General features: G+C 35.9%; 2 protein-coding genes across 3 annotated transcripts in view; one reads left to right on the forward strand and one right to left on the reverse strand.

Annotated features, from left to right (window-relative positions):
* LOC134675061 (alpha-2 adrenergic receptor) overlaps nucleotides 1–26230 on the reverse strand; it is a 683584-nt gene that overhangs the window by 85219 nt on the left and 572135 nt on the right. The gene's annotated exons all lie outside the window — the stretch shown is intronic.
* On the forward strand, nucleotides 3533–4996 carry LOC134675322 (ommochrome-binding protein-like). Its single transcript, XM_063533529.1, has 2 exons — nucleotides 3533–3580; nucleotides 4196–4996. Exons 1-2 carry the CDS (start codon nucleotides 3539–3541, stop codon nucleotides 4994–4996), a joined length of 843 nt encoding a protein of 280 aa, XP_063389599.1. The 5' UTR covers nucleotides 3533–3538.

Raw genomic sequence — 26230 nt, forward strand, 5'->3', positions numbered from 1 at the left:
ATTACACAAGCTCGAACATATGGGCTAAGGATTACAGTAGGTCAGGTTCGGTCAGAGGTTAAACTGTTGATCTCTGACTTCAAGTTTATAGTATCAAGAATTTGAAAGATTTTGAGAGTTTGTAGTATCGAGAATACTGGTAACAATTTAAAGGTAAAAGTATTGTAAAATGAATGTACTTATTACACGGTGCCTAAATTTTTTGACCGAAGCGAAGCGAAGGTCTACGTTTTGGCTCGGGGGCGTTTTGCTTTTGTATGTCCGGATGTTCTCCTCTACAGGTCGCAATTCTTAACCGATTCTCGTGAAATTTTGTAACCGAATTCTATGAACCAATAAAAAAATTGAATCGACCCTTTTTTTTAAAATTTTTCAAAATGGAAAAGTTGTGATAGCTATCGCTTATACAAATAGTCGTATCGGTATCATAAGAAAGTATTCTTTTTGAGACATGTTTACAGATTAAATGTCAAAAAATTCAGAAAATTTATTTCGCTGGTTTTGGAGGTATTTAGATATTTTGTTTTGTATGTCCGGATGTTCTCCTCTACAGGTCGCAATTCTTAACCGATTCTCGTGAAATTTTGTAACCAAATTCTATGACTCAATAAAACATTTTTGTCGAAACGGTTTTTGGAAAATTTTCAAAATGGAAGAGTTGTGATAGCTCGCGCTTAAACAAATAGTCGTATCGGTATCATAAGAGTGTATTCTTTTTAAGACATGTTTACAGATTAAATGGTCAATTAAATGGTCAAAAATTCAGAAATTTTATTTCGCTGGTTTTGGAGGTATTAAGATATTTAGTTTTTACTTGAGAATGAGTAGTTATATTTCGTCACCTCATGTAAGAACTATCATGGTGTATTTTGCAAACGTTCGCTTTTTTGTTTGCACGGAAGGTCTGGGTTCGATCCCCGGTAATTATATGCTGGGATATAACTTTTTGTATTTTTTACACTTAAATTTCATATCAATTGTTGTTTTTATTTTATTTTTTATTTAATTTACTCAGTTTTAAGCTCTGCTCGCGAGGTCTACAGCTCACAGACTAGTTTAACTAAGTTCCCATTGCCAGAGATGAGATACACACGCGGCGGGGGACTAAGTATGTTATATAAAGTATAGTGTTTTTTTGTAATCCAAAATTAAGAACATTATGCTTTAATTAGCTTCCAACAGTACTCATTGGTAATAAAAGATGTAACTATTATTTTCTTGCGTGTAATATGTATAAAACCTTTTTTTACTCAATTACTAGCTGTCCTACTGTATGGCTATGTTATTGCGGGCCGGTGTGACGAAATTACAGAATAGAATTTGTTTTAATTAGCGAGGCGTAAATTGCCGGCCGCCGGCCAAGATTCGCCTTCAAGGTGTTTTGGTGGAGGGAAGTTATTTTTTATAAAGTGTTTATTTAATGTATTTTTTAATTATTTAGAGTAAACACACTTTTTAAGTGGGAATTACGGGGTTTACGACTTTAAGTATTGTTGTCCAAGGTAATACAAATTTACTTGAAATGGAGTTACGAGGTTTGCGACTCAGGCCGACGAATATAAAGCTGATGCAACAAAAAAGCCTTCAAAATGTGAATGTAAAGCCTTTTAAGAGCGCCGACCATCCAGTGGCGCCCTCATTTGGGGGATTATAATAAATGTTTTCTAATAATCTAATTGATTTCTATACAATCCAGTTAGTTGAAGTTGTAATGTAATTTACTAAATGTTTAAAACTAGTACCAGACACAAGTCTAGTAGGTACCTTACTAGTTCTCTTTTCTAGAAAAACACAAAGAAATTATAGACCGACCGCTACAATGAGTCCTCGCCTGCGCGGTACGGGGGCGACGGGAGGGATGACTAAGCGGCGGGGAAGAAGCGGGCGCTGTACGCCTGCCGCCCGCACGTAGAGCAAGTATGTACTTTTACTTACAAAACTTTTATTTGCAATTTTATTTGTTTTACAATGCTTAACAACGAAAACTAGTACCAGACAGAACCCCTAGTGTACAGTCGCCATCAGATATATCGGAGCGGCCAGGATGCTCACAAATATCTGAACACGCCTCTATTGTCAGGGCGTTAGAGTGTGTGTGTTCAGATATTGTGAACACCTTGGCCGCTCCGATATATCTGATGGCGACTGTACATTTCATACGATAGCGTCGACGTACTTTTGGAAACTTAAAATCCCATACATAATGAGACTTAACTCAAACGCTCACGTCAATTCATGCCATAGACTAGGAATCCTCTAGACCCATACTCAATACTCAATATCTTTATTGCGAATAAGGAATAGTCCATGCAGTAGTGGATACACAGTATCAAACAAGTTAAAACAGGAAAAAAATAAAGTAATTTAAAAACATGTCAAAAATACAGAAAATAGATAGCACATAATAAAATTGATAATGTCATTAGAATAAAAATGAATAATTATACAGATTAATACAACACATCACAAGATTCAACAAACAATTATAATAACAGTCCAAAACAATAAAAATCAAGATAAAATTAATGCAATTCCAAGGTCTATGTTAATCAAATATCTTACCAAAGTATTCGTCCAGGTTATAGAATGGTCTACTTATTAAATATGTCTTAAGATTCGTACTAAACTCTTTAACATTATTGGAATCCTTAATTTTTATGTCAAGACTATTATATATTTTAATTGCGATGTGGTTGATGCTTTTCTTATAGTATGCAAAGTGTGATTCAGGTAGCACAAGATCTAAATTGCGGCGAAGCGGGTATCTCTCACATTCTTTTTTGGATTCATATGAGCTTAAATTTTTATGAACAAATAAACAGATTTGGTATATATATAATGCAGTTACTGTAAGTATGTTGTTCTTTATAAAAAGATGCCTATGCGTTTCAGGGAAGTAACCTTCAATGAAGCGTATGCATTTTTTTTGCATAAGTAAAATTTTATTTACACTTGGACTATTGCCCCATACTTCAATGCCATACCTGATTATACTCTCTACGTATGAATAATAAATATACCGAGTTTAGAGCAATTATTTCATGCAACCGATGATGCCAAAAATGCGGGGGTGCGCGGGACGAGGTGAGCGAAATCCCGTGCCGTGATTGGCCCGTTCAAAGACACGGACGTCACACAAAGACTCTTTCGACTCGAACATGGAGTAAATAAACTACCGTATGCGTGGCAGAGGGGGTAGCGCGACTATGCTCAGTCTGGAGGATGTTTTGTCTGTGCTTCACGCTATCGAATGAAATTTACACTAGGACTTCAAATATTATATTGTTTTAAAATACGAGTCCAACCTAGATTGAATAGGAGTGACATTTTTCTCAAAGCATTATGAATTTGTTTTAGTTTTCAACACATGTTTATACCTATTAACTGCTGATTCAATATGAGAGACTTTTACAATGATAACAATCATGAGGAGCATGTTTTCATAACACAATTGCAGTAACATTATATTGTCTACGTTACTTATAATCTCCGACATCTTTAGTGTGTCGAGTGCATTGCTTCCGTAGTGGGTTTTAAAATGGATCTGTGCAATAAAGTGAGAACGTTCGTGAACATACAGGTACGTACATAGTGATGACTTTATTAGATAATTATCGTGATAGTCAGAATTGATTTATTTTCATTTAATTCGGAGTTAAATTTCCCATATCGAGTTAGTAGCTTATTCTTATTTAAGACAATAATTGTAGTAGGTAGTAGTAGTTTTTAAGATATATTTTTTTTAGGTAAATTAGGCCTAGTGAGGGATAACAGGAATGCATTATCATCATCATCATCATCAAATTAGGCCGTCCATATGGGTACTCCCCAACCTACCCTATCAAATTGATAGCGTGAAAAGATTGTAGACTCTAGTTAAAACGAGTTATTTTGTGTTTCAAGATTGTTTTAGAATTTTCAAGTATTTTTCTGGAGTCTAAGGAATTACTAAAATTGATGATTTTAATGTATTTACATTTTAATACTTGCTGGAAAGCAAGAGGGAATGTAATAGAGCATTCCACGGGCTGTCAGGTACAAACACATTTTATTTCCTGTGTTGTGACTTTTTTCGGCATTTAAAGCAGGCCATTATTTATCTGCGCATATTTTTGACCATTTGTCATTGAAGAGGAAACTCTATGGAACGCTCCTAATTACATACGGTTGTCTAATAAGAATAATTTTCTTTCAGGTATCAATACTAATATGCCTGATATTAAACCCATCACCTGTGCAAAATATAGAATATTATAAAAGATACTACGCAAAAGAGGTACTTTTATTATGGAACCGGAGTGGAATAAAGCCACTTTTCCTGAACGTCCACAAAAGTACCAATACCTTATTCTTCTGCTTAAGCAGACCTCAAAATTTTGATTCCCAAATAGCCTTTTTAAAATTGAACACAAAAGAAACTGAAACTATTCAGGGAATCAAAAAAGGATGTGCCAACGCTATAGATCAAGTCAATGATATAGTTTATTTAGGAGGACTTAGAGGAATCTACAAGTACAATATGGATACGAAGAGGCCTGAATTTTACGCTGAACCGGACGTTCATATAAAATCACTGTTTTTCAAGGACCGCTTATATTACATTCGGCATCCAGATAAGAAAGTATTCATAGAATATGAAGGTCAGTTTGCACATATATCTGAATTTGTGGATCTAAAGGTTGACCATTTCCTTGTCAGTAAGCAAGGAATAGTATATTTTACTGTTAAGAATAACATTTACATTTATGACAAAAATGAGACGCAATGGGACCTCAAAGGGCTTAAAAAAAGTCATACAGTAACTGCAATAGGTGAGGACAATAATGGTTTAGTGTATCTTTGCACAGATCGTGGAGTGTTTACAGTTGTACATAATGGAATCCAAAAGTTTATGAACGAGAATAATATTTTAGGAATAACGACAGATAATAATGATAATTTGATACTTGCAGATAATGATAGTATTTTTAGATTATTACGAAATGAAGTAAAGTAAAATTATTGAATGTTGTAAAAACTGTGTGTCTGAGTTAACATTAAATAATAATTACATTTAAAAGTACGCAAAACGTAGTTTTCTTTGATAAAACAGCAATACGTGCCATGCACGAAAGGAATTGATGTTACTAGCTGAAATTAATTGTAGTCGAATACCTAATCGCTAAACATGTTTGGATCCATTTTGAGTTTCTTCGATATGGCTTTTCTATACCGTGGCAAGGTATGGAGCCCTTCATTATGCGTGGCCAGACACGCACTTTCGAAACACTTAAAAAAAATTGATATACTTTGTATGGCTCGTTTTTATTAGCATTAGTAATAAGGTAAGCAATCTTGACGTGTCTTTTTATTGAAAAACACTTTTGAAAAATAAGTCATGGCAATTATGTAACAATTATGAATCACATACGACTACTTACATTCTTTTGCTATCATAAGTAATTAGTTACTGATTTTTAAAACGTTTTTCAATTAAAAGACACGTTAAGATAGCGTAGTATTTTACTATAGTTCGTTTTTTTTAGCATTAGAAAGAACTCCACAGAAGCAAGCGTGCAGTTTTTGTCAGGCTCTTTAATTGTTAATAATTATTGAATTATCTAATGTAGCATGGTCAATACATGTAATTTACTTCAAATTATTACCGCTTTAAATGCCGGATTTGGAACCACAAGCTTACTTCTGCGAAGTTCTTTCTAATGCTAAAAAAAACGGACTATAATGCTAAAAAACGAATGTTTAGATGAGGATTTATGTCTTACCATAGACACCTTACCTTATTCAAAACAGCCAGACAGAATATTCGCAGTAATTTTAGAAATAGAGATGACATGTTAGTAATTAAAAGTAATTTTCGATATTTTGACAAGAGTTTAAACAACACCGCAGTAAGGGTGTGTAATACATTAGATAGGGATATAAAGGAATGCCATGCGCAAAAATTAAAATGGCGATGGGCAGGCCACATAACCAGATTGACTGACGACCGCTGGACATTGCGAATAACCTCATGGTTAGGACCAACAGGAACCAGGAAACAAGGCAGACCTATCACATGGTGGGCATACGACATCACCCAAATAGGAGGCGTAATATGGATGGATGTCGCCAAGGATAGAGAACACTGGTCATCACTGGAGGAGGCCTTCACCTTCACATGAGGGGTTCTTGCAGAATAAAAAAAAAACACAATTATATTTCTTACTAAATGCATACTATTAGAAAACTTATTTGACATTTAAATATTGTATATTAATGTAATACTAAACCTAATAATTTCGCTAATTATGTTTGTTAATTAAGTACCTGTGAGAAATAAAAGGCTTTTTTATTTTTATTTTTATTTATTTATTTTATTATAAAGGAATGCCAGGATTTTAAAACATTTGAAAGAAAACTGAAACAATATTTTATTAGTAAGCCCTATTATTCCATTAAAGAATACTTTGCTAGAGCTTTAGATTAAATTAATATTTTACATTTATATTTTTACTCTGATTATGTATTCTCTCTTTGTATTTCATCTGTTTTAACTTATTTTCTTAATTTTATTGGTAATCACTAATTAACTGACATTTAATATATGTATACATATACTTAATTTATTTCTTAGTATGATTTTAATTGTAATGGATTTTTGTTCTTTTGATTTTTGTAATTAATTTAAATTTTGACATTACCGGTGGTGTAATGTAATAATTGTATTTGCATGCATTGTACCTACCATGTTTTATCTGCAAATAAATAAATGATTGATTGATTGATAAATTGCAATTTCGTTACTTTAATGTTGTCGCTTGGTAATCTTTTTTCGTTCTTTTTATTACGCTCAAGGCCAGAGTAGCCAGTTAATAAAAACTCAATAGAAAAGGGTTTATTATCTCTTAGCCTTTTAGACCCAACCACGGAGAATTTCATTAAAGGCTGAATCTTAATTATATCGGTTCACTCGGTATTAGGGTCACGGGGAGTTTACTGGCTTTTTTGCTGAGATAGACCCAACACAGAGGGGCGCTGGTGGCCTAGCGGTAAGAGCGAGCGACTTTCAATCTGGTCGAGGTACCAATGAGTGTTCGGAACTTATGTACGAAATATCATTTGATGTTTACCAGTCGCTTTTCGGGAAAACATCGTGAGGAAACCGGACTAATCCCAATAAGACCTAATAGTTTACCCTCTGGGTTGGAAGGTCAGATGGCAGTCGCTTTCGTAAAAACTACTACAACTGTTACTACTTGTTGTCGCCATTGTACAGCCGGCCTAGACAAGGTTACAATCGCTATCGCTTCGACAACGAAAACCATTATGTCTCTCTATCACACTTCCATATTAGTGCGACAGTGACAGTTGCGTTTCGATCGCTACGGAGCGTAAGCGATCGGCATCTTGGCTACGCGGCCTGGTACTACTTGTTGTCGACATTGTACTGTATCGATATGAGTATCGGAACATCGGAAGTCGATAAATGAGAACTCTCTATCCTCTTAAGGCCTAAGGTCCTACCTATAGTACATATTCAGTTCGATGAAATTTAAATCATATTCAATTGGAATAGAGTTGCATTTGTTTTGATTCGTTCAATTTTCAAACAAAACTAAAATCAACTCTATCCCCTGAACTATAGGTTCAAATTTCAGTGACAAATTCTGAATTTTTCATTTGTATGGCTGGGCCTTAGGAGGCTATGACAGTTCATAAATGCCACAATAATTCCGGTCTCTGATAATGATTAAAAAATAAATAAATAAAAATGTTATAGGACAATTTTACACAGATCGACCTCGTCCGGCAGTAAGCTCAATAAGGCTTGTGTTGTGGGTACTAGACGACGATATATATAATATAAACACTTATATACATAGAAAAATTAGAAAACATCCATAACTCAGGAACAAAATATTTGTGATGAACACACAAATAAAAGCCGTTCCCGGGATTCGAACTCGGAACCTCCTGTATCGTAGGCAGGGTCACTACCGACTAGGCTAGGAGGTCGTCAATGGCCGTAATAATATAGTAAGTATGTTCATCCCATGTTTATTTTCATCTATCCGGGTCAAACAGATCACTGTGTTATGTCTTTCCTGTAGACATACAGAAGAGTTAAGGGCTATAAAGGTTGATTTTCTTATTTAACCCTTATCCACGTGAAAAGGTCCTCCTTTTCCTTTACAGGAGAGAAAAATGTACAGTTCGCGCGAACACACTAGTTTTCTCTCCTGTGGGCAATAGTTAGCAGCTTGTGGGCATGTAAGTAATGATTTTATCATAGTTCTCTAAATAAAAGGAGGACCTTTTCACGTGGATAAGGGTTAAATAAGAAAATTAACCTTTATAGACCTTAACTCTTGTGTATGTCTGCAGGAAAGACATAACACAGTGATCTGTTTGACCCATCCACGTATCGAGCCGCGAGCACTCGGGTTGATTGCTACAGTGTCCGCGATAAGCAATTTCAACCGACATATATACACTGTTAATGGATTCCGGGGACCGATTCCGGGCAACAACTTGTTATAGTTTTGATCTTGTTTTGATACGACCTAGATGATCGCTCACGCTGGATGCTGCGTGTGGAATGAAGTTCGTGGGACGCAAACGAGTAGGTACAGTCACATGTAGTAATATGTTACACATATGTCTGTTCTGACATTTAATTTACTTTATTTTTATTGTTTTACCCTATTTCTGATTTTAATTTCTTGTTTTCTTAGAGTGTACGTAAAATTATAATTTTAATTTGTATGACATTCTTATGCGCATGATTTTATATTTTTGTATGTTTTTAATTCTTACTATTTTGACAATGTATCTGTTTTTCTAGCGTGTAAGTGATTTGGTCTGTAACTGTAAGCTTACATTGTGTTCAATAAAAAAAATACATAACATCGGCTGCAAAAATATCTGACACGATGTTATTTGTAGAGCCATAAGAGCGTGTCACATATTTTTGCGGCCTTCGTTGTGTAACATATTATTGCAGGTGACTGTACACGAATAGCTTCAGATGGTAAGCAATTATTGACGCCTATGGACAAATGCAACACTTGAGGAGTTGCAAGTGCGTTGCCGGCATTTTTAAGTGGAAGAGATGTTTCCAGTAATAAAGCTATAATTAATAAAAAAATTATATAGTGGCTCCACAAATAAGATCATGTCAGATATTATTGAGGCCTTCAAATAGTAAAATATTATTGCAGGTGACTGTACCCATCAAATATAACACCTCAACTGTCGTAAATATTAATTTCCAACTGTCGCTCCGAAATAGCTCCCCTATTTCTGACAAAAACGTTAATATAAGATAAGATATACAAAACTACTCTCGATTGGGACACGTCATGTCACCAGCACGCACCGAATAATCCGGTTGATTTCAATACATAGACTACCTTCTACAGACCCTGCATACAGAATCAGGTAAAAATGAAAATAGCTTTACGAGTACCTAAGGTCAGTACGGATAAGCGAATGTGAAGGACATTGGGGCGTTGGGGCCTGTTTACACATTGATTAGGTAGAGTTTATTACGATTTTATATACTTACTACTAGACACATGTTGCAAGTAGGGGAGTGTAAATTATATTCAATTTCTCATTATGTATGGAATTTTGAGTTTCCAAAACATCCCGCTTGGCACGATGCCCACAAAAAATGAGGCTTAATGCAAACTTAATGAATGAAATTTACACTAGGAGTTCAGATCCTAATGTGAAGGCCAGCCACACTTAGCCGTATGCCACACTTAGCCGTATTGTATTGATCTTACATTCTTGAATTTTGCCCAGTTGCTCTATCTAATAGAGCGATCTGTGTTTTAATACCAAATCCTGTCGTTGCCATTGGCACATCATATAATATGCTAGCAATCATATTCCGACGGGTTATTATTTGAAACGTTTATGGTTTGCGGGTGACATTTGGGAAAGTTGTGCCATTTTGCGGAGAAATGGTCAAATGTTTAAAAATTAAATAGTATTTTGATGTAAATGTATAGAAGGATGGTTTTCTTCTCTTGTAGCCTAAACACAATATATTTACAAAACTGTAGTCAAAAAGCCTTTAAGCGCCACTTGCATCATTTCACTAACCCGGGGCTAACCCGTTAAACCTGGAGTTATCATAGTTACGAGTACAATTTGACTTTGGTTTAACGGTAAAAAAATGCATTTATTTCAGACAACATGGTCCCTATTTTGTTAGTACCTACGACATCTTAACAATTTAAAACTTATAACTAAGGTTAACTTAAAATAAACTTATATTACTATCTTAGGTACTAAAGATAAATGCAGAGAGGACAATGTAGGAGAAGGAGGATGCAGCAGGAGGAGTTTAACCGGTTAACCCTGGGTTAGTGGGATGGAGAAAGTGGCGCTAAGATGAGTATCGCATTGTCCCGTTGGATAGCGATACCGACTTTCCTATACCTACTATGTTTTTTTATGATATCCTCCTGAGGCCCAAGGTCCTACCTATAGTACTTATTCAGTTCAATGGAATTGTAATCATATTCGATTGGAACAGAGTTGCTTTTGCTTTGTTTCGTCCAGTTTTTGATCAACGCAAAATGAACTCTATTTCATGCATTGTAGGTTCAAATTTCTGTGGAAAATTTTGCATTTTTCATTTGTATGGCTGGGCCTTAGGAGGCTAAATGAGGCATGTGATATACGAATGGTCTGATGGTAAGTAATCAGCGTCGCTCATGGACAACTACTGTGTATTGATAGTTTTACGATACTAAAAACATTTTAAGTAATACAAATTTAAAGCTCATCGGCTTGCAGTGTACCTACTTGTAATGTAAGTATCTTTCATATAAAACGCTCTAAAACTTCAATAATTTCTCAGCTAACACCAACCATTAACGATATGCAAAAACCTGTTTGCGCTCGCGATCAAAACTACTAACAAGAATTAGCGTACAAAGGATCTACCATTTAATATTCAAAACTTTAATCCAAGCCAAACGACGTATAATCATATTAAAATGCATGCGATTTAAGTCCTTCTGCGCTTGGATTTAAAGAGCACATTAGCATAGCGATTTAAATAAACTCGGCAGTAAATCGTGCGCCTGCGACCCAGTAATGGGGTTTCATATTTAGCAAACACCGATTTTGCATAGCACCGTTTTTATGAGCTTGCTTTAAGGGGTGTAGGGTGGTGATAAGCGGAGCGGGTTTAGACACGTCTCGTAATGGTGGCGTTTTTAGGGTTCCGTACCCAAAGGGTAAAAACGGGACCCTACTATTACTAACTGCTGTATTCGAACTTCAAGATATTCACAAGAGACGACACGTACTACGGCGCGATTCGAACTTTAAGATATCGCGCCGTTAGACATTCACTAGATATGAAATAGTAAAGATATGTGACGTTCCACGGCAAAAGGTACCTTATGGCGGCTGGCGCTTACGCTTATTATTAACGCCGCTACAATATTCAGTCGGTGCAATGGTACCTTTTGCCGTGGAACGTCACATATCTTTACTATATCTTATCTAGTGCATCTCTATTTAATTTCCCGAATCGCGCCGCTAGATCCATTCTAGATACGTTATAGTTTAGAGACATCAACTAGTTCTCTTTTGCAGCGCAATTCGGGCAACCAATGTCACTTTCAGCTATATTCGAACTTTAAGATACGTCAAATAATAGATATGGAAACGATATTTAGATGTCAGTGTCAAACAAGTGTCAAAAGTGACGTATTTGTTTGGAGAAACGTCGCTTTTGACACTTGTCTTGTTCGAATATAGCTGTAAGACTCCGCTGTCCGTCTGTCCGTCTGTCTGTCACTAGGTTGTAACTCATGAACCATGATAGCTAGACAGTTGAAATTTTCACAGATGTTGTATTTCTGTTGCCGCTATAACAACAAATACTAAAACCAAAATAAAATAAATGTTTAAGCTCCCATATAAAAAAAAACGTGATTTTTTTGCCGTTTTTTGCGTAATGGTACGGAACCCTTCATTCGCGAGTCCGACTCGCACTTGGCTGGCTTTGTTATCAGTTATCGTCCACAATATAAAGTTTATAGTAATCAAATCTGGTGCTACATTACGACACCGGTGCTATAATAAGCTCATTACTTAACAATGTCGAAAAATTCTATTTCGCTACTATTCCCATTTCCGCTTCCGCTACCGCTTGGAAACGCCGACTCCTCAATGCAAAGTGTTGAAGCGATTGCAGGTACAAACAGCTTCACTCTTAACTGTCCATCGGTGGACCTTATGCCTTTTGTAATAAGGTCCACCTATGTACAATTTAATAGTGTGGGCCATGGTACCACGGATGCAGATTAATTCCACTTCGAGGCGATGTAAAACGATCATTATAACTAGGGAATGCAAATCGGTTATTTTTTGTATGGAAATAACCGCGGTTTCGGTTAATAACCGATTATTTCCATACAAAAAATAACCGAAAATAACCGATTTGCATTCCCTAATTATAACTAGGTGGTTTATATGTTTTATAGCGGGTGAAACGTATAAAAACTGCCATTTGTTGTCGATTTGAACTTGACAACTAAAATGTCAAAGAAATTTGTTTTGACCTTCAATTTTTTTACGTTCGCAAATTACCCACCTTATGGCTCCTCTACACGATGGGCCAACACCGGCCAGTCCAAGGGACGCATTTATACAATAGAGGGAGAAAGTGATATATTGCTATCTCATTCTACCACATGCCTGCGTCCCTTGCAGTGGCCGGCGTTGGCCTTGGCCCATCGTGTAGAGGAGCCTTATAGTCTTTACGGCAATGACATTTTGCGATCGTTGTATTTACTCTGCTCGTCAAAAAAAAATCATTTGCTAAGTGGTACCTATAGATAGATACACTACCTGTTTAAAGGTTAAGTTAAATAGGTAGAGTCGGACCAAAAAAATTCTGCAGCGGATTTGATAGCCCACGCAGTGTGTTATTTATACGTAAACTTTTCATAGAAGTTTGACTTAAATAACACGTGCACTGCGTGGGCGATAAAATCCGCTGCAGACTTTTCTTGGTCTGACTCTAGTTAATTTTGATTTTATGACAGTGGGTACATCGCTCGAAAGCCGTTGCAATGTTAATGTGACCGAATACAATATTAATTCTGATTTACAAGCAGCTTGGGATTTCAAAACATTCGGTTTGACCAGCATTATATTATTTATAACTAGAGGCGTATTCTGATTGTAATAACAGATTATGAACTTGATCTGGGTTTGTTATGGATAGTCTGTTTGGAAAGAGACGAGTCGTGGCATGTTTGGGGCCCCATACATTCCATCACTCTTCTCTTTCCGCAGAGACTCTATGACCTATCACTATCAGTGTCAAATCCAGTATGTCCCGCGATTTTTTGAATGTCATCCACCCAAAGAGCCAACGGCCGCCAAGCGCTTCTTTCATTTGATGTTTGATATTTATTGAAATCAAATTTTACAGCATTACAGCTAACACCAATGCACTGTAAAATTAAGTACCTAAGTAATAATAAAGCGATTAATAAGCTACCTATTACATGTTTGATTCACAAAAACGTAAAAAATATTTAAAAAGTTTATGACTTTCGTCGGCAAACAAGTCGGAGTTAGGTGCAAAAGATAAGAAATTATTAAGGAGTGTCCGGGAACGGACAATTGGAGAGTACTGGGGTGCAGTCGTGTGAATGGTTCCATTATCTAGGAGGCGATGGCTACGACAACGTAGGTAGTTGTCGGGAACAAAAAAGGTAGTCTTTTCGCCACCAAGTCTAGGCAGTCTGATTCTCCCCTTAATATTTTAGATGCAGCAGACATTAGATTAACATTACGCCTTATCTCGAGGGAGTTCATCGGAAAGCGGCCAATCCGTCAGCATTTTGGTCCACCTGCCCACTCTCCCTGGAAACATGTCCCGCCCAACAGATTGACAGATACGGCGATATAAAAGCTGCTGCAGTAATGACGCAACAGTAATGCAGGTTAAGTTGCCATCTGGACGTCACCTTTTTAGGGTTCCGTACACAACGGTATCCTAGTAGGTACTAAGATCTGTCTCTATGTCTGATGTGAACCGTGATAGTTGCCGCTATAACAACAAATACTAAAAACAATAAACTCCTTTTTGGGGCAGTCGTGTAAAAAGTACAGAACCCTTGGTGAGCGAGTCCGACTCGCACTTGGCCGGTTTTTTCTCCTGACAAACTGGTTTGCCCGACTATATTAGTGATTTTGAAAATTACTCCACTATCGCCGTTACTCTAATGCACCTTAATGAATGAATAACGGTGTTTAGCATTTCAAATGTTCATTGATACGTCATTCATTATTGAAGAACCTCGATAATGTCTGCGCCAAACCACTCCATTAATTATAAACATAGATAATGGTTTAGTTGGGAATGGAGATAGGGTCCGAATCAGATGTAAACTAGTTACGGGTTTGAAATGGTTTTGATAAGACCTTGACGATTGTCTTCGCTTCGCATGTCTCGATCAGCGTGAGCGATTTTGAAGGTCATATCAAAATAAGATCACAAACGTAACAAGTTGTTTAATTTGAATCTGAATTAATTATCTTGGTCCAACTGTAACATGCGATAATTTCGCTACATACTTTAATTTAGGCAAATCAGATATTAATCTTAAAACTAAACGTTGTCTACAAAATTATCTGTCTCTATACCTGTTTGACTAAAGCCGACCTCTGACTAACAGGCTGCCGGCCGATATCGGCCTGTCAGAACAAAAATTTGACAGCTCCGAACAACTGCCCGGCCGATATCGTCCGGCGGACTGTTAGTCAGTGGTTGGCTTTACGTTATTCTGAGGAACGTATGTTTTTAGTACCATTGCATCTACTTTTGTATAAGCTCTGAAAACCAGGCCACGCATCCAATTCATGTCAATTCCAACACCCGGAACCCCATAATATCAACAAAACGATCCGGGCTCGGTTAAACGCGATCGTTTATTTCCGGCTGTCACCGGTGATTCAATAATTTAAATACGATTGCCTGGCGGCAAGCGCCATTTTCATTTATTACCTCTATATTATTCATTATCGGGAAATCAATTCGAATTTTCATTTTGGCATCAAAATGAGGTCTGTTTGTTATCATTCACCCGCGCGTTTCACTGATAATTGTTTGGATATGTTTTTTTTTGTAATCATAATTATGTTCTATGTAAAGTGTTTTTTAAGTTCATATTGGTAATTAGGTACTAATAGTTTAAATGTGAAATAATCGATACTAATAAATAATAATCCAAAATTACATTACTTGTACAAATGAGCGAAATCCACGCGCAAATTAAATGAGGTAACAAAATGATATCATTTTGATATAAAAAAGTACAGTTGGATTGGCCTTCGGCTAATAATTATGTTCCTGATTATTTTCTGTATTAACTATTAATGAAATGATTATGAGAATTATGTTGTAGTAATTAATTGTTGAATATAAATATACTTTTATTATAGATAGAAACTTTTGTGAGTTGCAAATTCGAGATCTCTTTCAAAATTACATTCTGGTGTCTAAATGCTATATTGGCTGTGCCAATATTTAGCCTAACTTTAAACCTAGGAGGCTGTTATATATCTGTATAAATGGAAAAGGAAATACAAGAAAATAACGCACACTAACTAGTCTAGTGGGTCTAGACCCACTCGAAGGCCTTACTAACGCCAATCTTCCAAAGTTCTGCGGTATGTGTGTTTAGGTAACACCGAGGAGTTTGACCGACATTTTGCTATTCGATTATACAGAACTTTGTCATGGCATAACAATAAACACTGCTATGATTGGGATAGTGTTGAATTGAGCTCTTTGTACGTGAAAATAAGGTTGAAAGTTAAATGACAAAATTATTGGCTAGATATCTTGAAGTGTGCCACAAGGGTCTATGTTGTGTTTCATGTTATTAATGAGTTATATAAAAATGTGTAAAGCGGATAGTTGTTTTAGTGCATGTAAATCAGAATAGAGTGAAAAAGCAACTTACTGCCTTCTCAGATTTATATTTAATAAATAAAACTAAATTATACTAAAATCCAAATTCATTTGCAAGATTTGTAACAATAAACTATATTAAGAAGTTATTGTTGCAATTACAAGTTTTTAATTAGGTTAAAAAAGGTAATCATCGCTTCAAGTAACCTTTATCGTCATCATTTCAATTGATTGATTTAATTTAGACATGAGCCTCCGCCAATTTCCACTACGACTGGTTAGTAGGTTCATTGCTACTTTTACCAGATCTAGGGTTTGGATACGAGTACCCTGTTGAGAGCTATTCTACTACTGTATATACAGGGTGTTACTCACCATGGGGCTTTAAATCCAGGGCTTGATTCTACTCGTTAAACTGAGCTACTTTTATTATGGCGCCAACCCCGAAATCCCGAAAAAAAAATTACTTTTTCATACATTTTGGCTGATCAGAAGTGGACGTTTTCTATGGAAAAGTCAAAAAAAATTCCCCGATTTTAGGGTTGGTCCCATGATAAAAGTAGCTTAGTTTAGGCAGTAAAATCAAGCCCTGGAATTAAAGCCCCATGGTCAGACACTTACAGTACTGTATATACTTATATAAAAATACCACATTATGTGATATTTTATGTCTCAGCAATACAAAGCGCTTGACTTATTTATACAACGTTTCGTTGGTCAAGCGTTACAACATTGACTATTCATGATATTCACATTCCTCGTCGCTCTTGCTGCTTTATTAATAATTTAGAAGCATATCTCAGGATTATATCATTCCTATGAGACATTTTAAAGTTAAAGACGACATTCCTTTATCCAACAAAGTCCGTCTAAGATAACTTAGCTTTATTCATAAGTTGATAGTTATGAATAAAGTGAGGGTGGGTCATTATGAACGTCATATTATTTTCATAGAAATTTGAGAATAGGTAATGTAGCATTTTCAATGACATGCAGAGCTTAGTCCGACTCTAATACCTACACTATAGTCTGCATCTTTAGGAATTTAAATAAAAGTAAACAAAATCTACCCTCAAATGGCTCCATAAGCCAGTTGAGGGTAGAAAACGTAGAAAACATTACATGATCAAATAATGTAGGTTAAAGTCAGGTCGATCAGTGACAGGTTCAGGCGGTTTTATATTTGGTTGGTTAACCAATAAATGTTATAACTACCCGAAAATGTCCAAATAATTTGTTTACTTTTAAATACCTAAAGATACAGAGTATAAATTAAGCATTTAGTTACCTAAGTAAATTGTAGCGAATTAAACTGCTAATAATACGAACCACTCGTAATATTTAAACATTTGAGGCATTTAAATTAGTATTGCTAAACTTCTAAGGAATATACAATTTAATTATAGATGATCACAAAAGTAACTGTTTAAATGATTATTCGATCGTTTTCAATCTATTATTCGGAATAATTTGCCAAATCAATTATTTCGACGGCTCGATTGGCCCAATGACAAGATAATTAATTGACAATTTAATTGAAATCAATTTGTATGTTTAGGCTCGTGTATATTTGAATAGTTATTTATACGTCAGCAGTTTTAAATGGAAACTGAGACTGTTTGGAAACCAACTGGTTGCTTTTGAACCGCGTTCTAAATTTAGATAGAGGAGGCTAAATTCGTTGAGTTATTTTTACACACAATGTTTATTTAGTCACCTGCAAAAGTTTACGGGTTGAATATATAGGTCATGAGGTGTGCAATAAAGAGTATCTGTATTGTATTGTATTGTCATATTGAGCAACTTTTACTATGGAACCAACCCCGAAATCGCGAAAAAATCTATGGGAGAGTAAACTTCATTTCGCGAATTCTGGGCTGGTCCCATAATAAAAGTAGCTCAGCTTGGAAATTATTGCAATAATAAATAAACATCCTGTATGTTACCCGATTTTTTTATGACGGCTAAAACAATTTGAAAATTATATTTTTTTCTTAACCCTTTCAACCAGGTATGTTGCGGATGTAGATTTTTTGGTATTCGCGGATGCGGATATTTAAAGCCTCACATCCGCGGATGCGGATGCGGATGTTAAGATTTGGTACTTAAAAACGTCAAATACTACATTTTTAGCATTTTTTATTCAAAAAAACAAAACGTTTAGTATTTGAGCAAGAATATAGGTGCGCTTTATTTAATAAACAGTAACTTGGCCGACTTTTCGGGATCTAGACGATTTAGTTAAGAGCCAACGGGAGTGGTCATTCCTCCATACAAACGTAGTCCTCGTTTTCCTCCGTGGTTTTTGAAGCTAGAGCAATGATTTTTTCAACACAGATTAATATTGTCAATATCTGTGTCGGACCGTTTTGCTTTTTTTGATATTTTTGTTTTTTAAGGCGCTAGAGCCCTTCAAAAATGGCCAAAATGGCCTAATTGACTATGCCGCAATGAGAGGCGTGGTATTCAAAACTGATATCAATTAGCCAAAAAAGCAAAACGGTCCGACACAGATAATTTCATAATCATTCAGATTTCCAAATTTAGTTACGATTGGTTAAGATTTGGAGGAGGAAAAAGAGGACTACGAAACCTCGATTTTTGACATTTTTACGCAGGATTTTTCGCCTCAGCTGCAGTTGTCCCTATCGCACTAATTTTAGGGGCGGGTTCAAGTTTCTTAATACGTACACAGACAGAAAAGTGATGGGCAATAGTCGACATGTAATATCGATAATCTAGTGATGTGAGAAGTTATCGATAAACCATAACAAAGTCGCGATTTGCCTCTTAGTAGGCGAAGTTAGTGAAGTAAGTAATTGCACTTTTGCCTCAGGGGAAACCGTTTAACACTATTATTTCTTGGTTCATACAAAGCTGAGTAGACGCACTTTTATTTAATAATAATTTTTGATTTCCTATCTGTGGTAATAAACGCTTTGAATACATTTTTCTAAACATCATTCCGAATCCAATGAGGTATCACACCTTTGAACTTGTACTATACTGTTGTCCCAAATTGGGGTTTCGTATTTATTCCGACCAAAATCAGGAGCTCCTCAAACATAGGTACCTAAATGTATCCAAATCTGACTCAAAAATAATAATCGGCTGAGAGCATGTCGGGCCATGCTTAGTGTAGAGTTTCGTAGTTACCGTTCTGTCAAAATAGGCCAAACCGGGGCGATAAGTCAGTATCATACGTTTACAAGGGAGTACAGAGCGTTTTACGTATTTTTAGATTTTTACTAAGAACAGAAGATTTTTTGCAATAACTCAAAACCGACTGGAGTCCGGTCATATTCGCTATATAGTTTTCATTGAAAGTAGTTATTAAGCTTTTGTTGATTTTTTTCATGCTTTTGGACCATGGTTCAAAAATTAGAGGGTGGTGGGGATATTTTTTTTTCTTTCGGAGCGATTATTTCCGAAAATATATAAATTTATCAAAAAATGTTTTAAGGAGACCTTTATTCGTTTTGAAACACCTATCCAAGGGTACCCTACACTATTGGGACTAAGCAAATACATAATAATAAATATATATACCTTTGAGTTCAATTGGCGTAAAGGACATTTTAGCGAAAATGAGTTATATATACAGTTTTAATACCTGGCTTAACAACCTCAAAGCTGTACTCTGATTGCCTAGTCATGCATGCCATACGATTAAATAAATAAATATACAGTTTTGTTCAGAATTCCAAGCGCTTTTGTTCTGTATAGTTAAAATTTCGATATCTCGTAAAAAGTTGCCTTTACGACCCAATTTTTACACTATGAGCTTACAAAAACAGCTTAGCTCAAGGGGCGTAAATGACCAGTTATTTTTCTTTTTTTTTTTGAATTAAATTATGTTGTAAAGGACTAACAATACTAACATGTCCTTTGTCGTCATTTAGCCCTTCATTTGTCGTCATTTGATAATTTTTCGTATCGTGTGGTCAAGATAGTCGTAAAGGACATTATTTGACTATTGAAATTATTTTACTTGCCCTTTACGACCCGTCCTAAAAATGATTTTACCTTAAGTATACGAGGCGAACAAATTGTAAAGGACTTTTCTAACTTTTGTGTCGTTTAAACTCCAAATTGCAAACAAATAACATGGACGTAGCAGTATGTAGACTATCAAAAAAGTCGTTTTCTGGGACCTTTATTACTATAATGTAATGTTTGCCGTCAAATTTGAAAGCATTTACGCAAGAGTTCATGCACGTAAAGGTCTATAAAGCCAAATTGATAAATAGTTTTATGGGTCCTTTATTACCAAAATATAACGTTTGCCCTTCAAATTAGAAAACTCAGCTCAGTGTTTTTCCGCAACTATTACTCTGTTTCTCGCAGTGGAATCTCTTATAGTCTTGCGACAATAACATATGTACTAGCCTGTGCATAATACACTCTGAACCTTTCCGACTCACATTTCTTGTTGATTAGGAGAACGAAACAGGTACAAAATATAAAATTCTTTATTTCATAAAAAACTGTAAGTACATATAATTTGAGGGATGGTGTCTCCCGGTAAGCAATATACCTATGCCTGTGTTGGGAGGCACCGCTCTTCCGTTATTATTGAAATCTAACTAATACTAAGCTACACTATTTACAAGTCACAAAACATTTACTACCTATACTATTTACAAATAATAATTATATACTAATTACAAGCAATACATTAATTATAACTATTAACTATAAGCAACATAAAGACAACAATAAAATATGTGATCAGAAAAGTACTCAAGCCTGCACGCGTGTGTGTGTGTGTGTGTGATGGTACTTATCGTAAAAGGCTCTCTGTTTTCTCATATGTTTTAGTTTTGAGCCATTTGGTTACAGTAGACTTACATTCATGGGATTGTTTTACATCCATTAATTACGTCACACGAATTTCTAGGTTTTTTGACCCCTCCCCCCTCCTTGTCACACTTAGTCACGTTTGGCAAACCCCTCCCCCCTACTCCCCCTAGTGTGACGTCACATTTTTTCTACGAAATCGCCAAATCGAATTAAGTATTTTAAGTAAGTACCTAAGTATTATTAATATTTTATCAAAATATTTTTGACGTTAAAAATATTAGTAATTTTATAACCCAAAACTGCTTAGGAAAGAAAATTAAACGAATAAAAAGGATTATCGTTTTAAAAACTTGTTATTTAAATGTACAGCGAATAAAATAAATTAAATAAATTTTCGGTTACTGATGAAGTTAAAGTGACGTCACAAAGTTTGTGTCTCCCCCCTCCGCCATGTCACAATATGTCACATTTTCTTGACCCCCTCCCACCCCCTAAACATGTGATGTAATTAATGGATGACCCCTTAGGGTAAATGTTTAGGATTTTATTGATTTTATTATATATGAAAGCGGATTTTGTGTTCAATTGTGAGTTCGCAAAGGTTGTTCTAGTATGAGAAGATCTCGCTACATTAATTAAAGTTCGTTTTATGTTATAATTAGGATTGTAGGTAAGGTGTATCAGCGATTGCCCATTGCCTCGCTCCTGACTATTTATTACCCGTGCGCGGTGGAAGTTGTTTTTTGTGAGTAATTTAATTATTTGTGTCATTGGTTGAGCTCGGCTACAATAACTAGTTGAAATAAAGAACAATGCTTCGTTTCAAACACACTCACAAAGTTTGGAACGTATTTGGACGAAGTGGTATATAATACTTAATGACCAAATCGGTTATAATTAATTCGTTTACTTACTTGTTTCATAATATGTACAGAAGATATTTTTAAGTGATTGAAATTAGAAATTATTGCAGCTACAGTTAACAGGGATGAAATAACACAGAAATTACTACTTAAATAGGAATAAAAAAACGATTTAATATCTTATTGTTTCGTATTTTGAAATAAGACATCTTGAAAAATTGAAAATATAGAATTATAGTCTTTTATTCACTAAGGACGTTCCAAATGCTTGATATGCTAATTCTTATCATCGTTAGCTGATCTTATACTTTCCTTGTTATGACTAAAGGCTGTCATTTTATGATTAAAGGCGGCTAGTGTTAAGCACTGGGACATTTAATTTACCTTCATTCCCGAATATTAGCTACTTTGTGAGCAAGTAATTATTTTGTATTAGCACAATATTTTGAACCAATTATTTTTAGTAAATAATTGGTTCAAAATATTGTGCTTTCTTTATTATTACTATATTATTAGAAAAATATTAATAAAAACTGTATCATTAACTACCGTTTGATACATTTTTAAGCTTCGTTATAAACTATGCTGAAAACAGTTAACATGTGTAGGTACCGTGGCTGGTAACTAATACACCCCGAATTTGGAATAAAATAGTCTCAGAATGTCACTTACGACCCTACTAAACAAGAAACACTATATTATCAAAAAACGCAGCATGGGTGTAAAGGACATTCATAGTGTTTTTGACCAATTCTATGGGACATTAACTTCTTCCGTTTTTAATTTATACATATGATTGCTAATTCAGTTAAAGAGACTAACATTTTGAGTACTTTTTTAATACACATCAAAAATATAGCTCCATAAACAACAAAAATAAATCAACATTTAAAAAAATCTCTGTCTCCTGAAAAATAGCATTTTGTCTTTTACGCCAATTGAACCCAAAGGTATCGAATATTGTATGGGAGGTCTCAGGTCTGCAATTCTTTTTTAATAGTTTTTATTTTACCGTTCCGTCGCAATGCGTGATTCATGTATCCATGCCAATAAGTTGCCAACTTGCAGCTTTTTAGCACTTACGATCACGAAGCAAAGCCTCGGATCGGACAGACAGGCAGAGAGACGAACATGGCGAAACAATAAGGGTTTCTTTGGTGACTACGCAACCCTAAATATCGGACCACTAATAAAACAGTTATTAAGATTTTAATTTTTATTGCAGGTTGTAGACGGATATTGAATTCAGTTAGGTACCTAAAGCCAAGAAGTTAAATCACAATAACAGGGAATATGATTCGGTCAAATTGTGTTCTAATGTATGGGGAAGACAAACAAATTATAGCCAGCATTCAATGAATGTAGTATGATACCTTGGGGTATGGTGCTTTACGCACACTAGTGTCCCGACCCCTAAAATAAAAATAAAACTGCCAACCGGGACTTATTTCATGCTAAAAGGGGTGGGGGGGATTGCGTCAGGGGGAAGGGGTAGGACGCTAGTGTGCGTAAAGCACCATACCCAAAGGTATCATACTACATTCATAAAATACTGGCTATAGTTAGTTTTTCAAAAAACACAATTTGACCGAATCAAATAAGTAAACGCTTAGTGGCGGTAGCGAGCTAACGAGTTACCACCGAAGAATAAGTTTGTACTATAAGAAAAGAACTAGGTGTAGCGAAGCTATACCGGGTCGACCGCTTCGCGAGGCCCGTGAAGGCAAATGACGTGTGCGTCTGTGTGCGCGCACCACACACACAGGGATAGTCCTTCACTACGCAGCGCCGCCCCCGTCAGCGCGACGGCGATATTCACCTCAAAATCTCAAAACTGAGATCGGGCTGACGTCCTGTTTCGTCTTAAGTACCTACGAGTATATATAATGACGAAATTACCTAGCACTTACGCCGCCGGCGCCGCCTCTAATACACTCCTGTTACCAACTTGGTCGACATCCGCATCATGCGGATGCTCCGCATCGATTTTATGCGGATGCGGATGCAGATGCGGATGTTGAAAAGAATGCGGATGTTCTTGTGCGGCGCGTCCAGTAATCGTGATCAATAACGAAATACCTACACGAAGGTTGATACTGGCAGAGATATATATAACTCCGTATAAGATAAATAAAGTCTAAGAAAAAAAACGTGCCTCGGACGGCCAAGGAAAAGTCATTCTCGAATAGATGGCGCCATTACCTTTGGCCTATTCTCGGCTAGATGGCGTTAACGACACCGTTTGGTATTAACAATTTTAACATATATCAGTGAAAGAACATGGGTCAGTATGGAACAATAAAAATTAAGAATCATTTATCCGTAAACATATTTTGATTATTTTATACATTTTCAATTTTATTTTAAGTTTTAATCATGTGTCGATAGATGGTGGTAATGTACAGTCAGCAGCAGAAGCCGCTATACACTCCAGGTGCTCAAAGAGAGGTAAACGTTTAAACTGTCAAAAAGTTGTTGACTGTCATGGTAGTATTTACTTGTGAGCGCTCAACGTGTCACTAATATGTTAACAGTCGCTATTCATTAATTTCTACACTTACAACAAGTCATTGATACCTTAGCTGTCAAAAAACCAATGGTATCTAAGCGGTCAACGTGTCAAATATATCTGAACAATATGGAAAAATAGACTTTAAAGCATACAAGTATGGTCGAATATTGAATAAAAGATAGCCATGCTAATTTCAGGTAAAGCGTTTTGACAATCATCGAAAGCAGTACAGTCTTGTCATCACATACATCTATCTCACGTTTTGCCCTTCAACCATTTGACAGGAGCCTCTCGGTCAACTTACTGCAAACTATTTCTTTTAACAGAATCGTCAAGACGAATGACACATAGCAAAAGCTAACTGAAGCCGTATTTAGAGCCCATTGTCAAGGCACGTCGTGGTCTCAGTAACAGGCGTTTGCTTTTCAAAGCAGAGACCGCGGGTTCAAATCTCAGTCGTACGCACCTAGAGATTACAGGATTACAGCTTTTTGTTTTTTTTTTGGATTTCATTTCTATTATTAATTTGTGTCTTCTGGTTTTATGTTAATTTCGCATTAGTTTATATAATTTTTGAAGATAATGTCACATGTAGCGTATGTACGACTTTCTATCAGGAAGTTGTAGGTTTGAACCCGCAGTGGGCGTTACTTAGATTACTCCTGTGCGGAATGCCATTTGATATTTACTACTCAAAAATCACGTTTGTTGTATGGGAGCCCCACTTAAATCTTTATTTTATTCTGTTTTTAGTATTTCTTGTTACTTATAATAGCGTCAACAGAAATACATCATTTATTTATTTATTTATTTTATTGAGAAGTTCAACAGCGTTTACATTAAATAATATACAAAAAACATGAGAACTTATAGCATAGCCAATAACAGAACTTCCTGGAATTTATACATAATAAAAAATCATCTGTGGGTAGACTTGTAACTTGTGCTGTACAAGAATTGTAAATATAACTTAATTTGTAAGTCTTTAAGGTACAAGGAAAAAGAGAAAAATTTAATATTAACTGTAAACTGGAAAAAAAATCCTAAAATAGTAGGTATAGCTCTAATTTCGCGTAAACAATAAATAAAAAATGGTACAATAAAAATACATACAGTACATAAACGAGCGAATCTATTAGTTTGTATGCATTTATTGGAATTTATGTGTTCGTGTGTGTGTGTGTGTGTGTGTGTGTGTGTGTGTGTGTGTGTGTGTGTGTGTGTGTATGTGTATGTGTGTAAGTGGGTGTGATAGTGCGAGACTACCAGGAAAGTTGCTTTGCAATTTGTGATTTGAAAACACGTCTGGAGGAGAAGAAAGGGTCGATGTTTTGGAACGATTTATTATAGGTACGTGCGATTCTACTCAGGATAGAATTTTGGCCATAATTGGTACGATGACAGGGAATATGGAATAGTGTGGTGTGACGAGTACGGCGCGTGGGAGCGCGGAGCCCTAACTGTGACAGCAATCCAACGCAGTCTAGATGCCCGTTGAGAACATCGTGGAGGAACATCATGTCTGCTACAGTTCGCCGATTACTAAGTGGGATAATGTTATGAAATTTGCATCTATCCTCATACGTTTCAGGGATTTTTCTTAAGCGATAATTTAAAAACTTTGTAAATTTTTCTTGTATGCGCTCGATCCGGTGTATGTGGGTTATACTCGTATAATGCGGAGTCCACACAGTGCTAGCGTATTCGAGTATACTGCGCACATACGCGTAGTACACAGTTTTGATACAGGACAGGTCAGTCATAGGGCGGCATATTCTGAAGACAAAGCCAAGGCACCTAAATGCTTTATTTACTATAATGTCTATATGTTCTCTCATAGTGAGCTTACTGTCCAAGTTGACTCCCAGATCACGAATAGACTCTGTTCTTTCAATGGGACATCCTTGTATAACGTATGGGAACGATAAGCAAACGCGCTTGCGGGTGAAAGATACCAGCTGACACTTCTTTACATTGACCTTTATTCTGTTGACTATGTAGTATTCTGATAAGCGATCTAAATCGGTCTGGAGATTATGGCACTGGGAAAGAGTACGAGTGTCTAGGAATATTTTGGTATCATCCGCATACATTAAGAATTTGGAATATTTG

The sequence above is a fragment of the Cydia fagiglandana genome, chromosome 21, assembly GCF_963556715.1.
Source record: "Cydia fagiglandana chromosome 21, ilCydFagi1.1, whole genome shotgun sequence".
Lineage (NCBI taxonomy): Eukaryota > Metazoa > Arthropoda > Insecta > Lepidoptera > Tortricidae > Cydia > Cydia fagiglandana.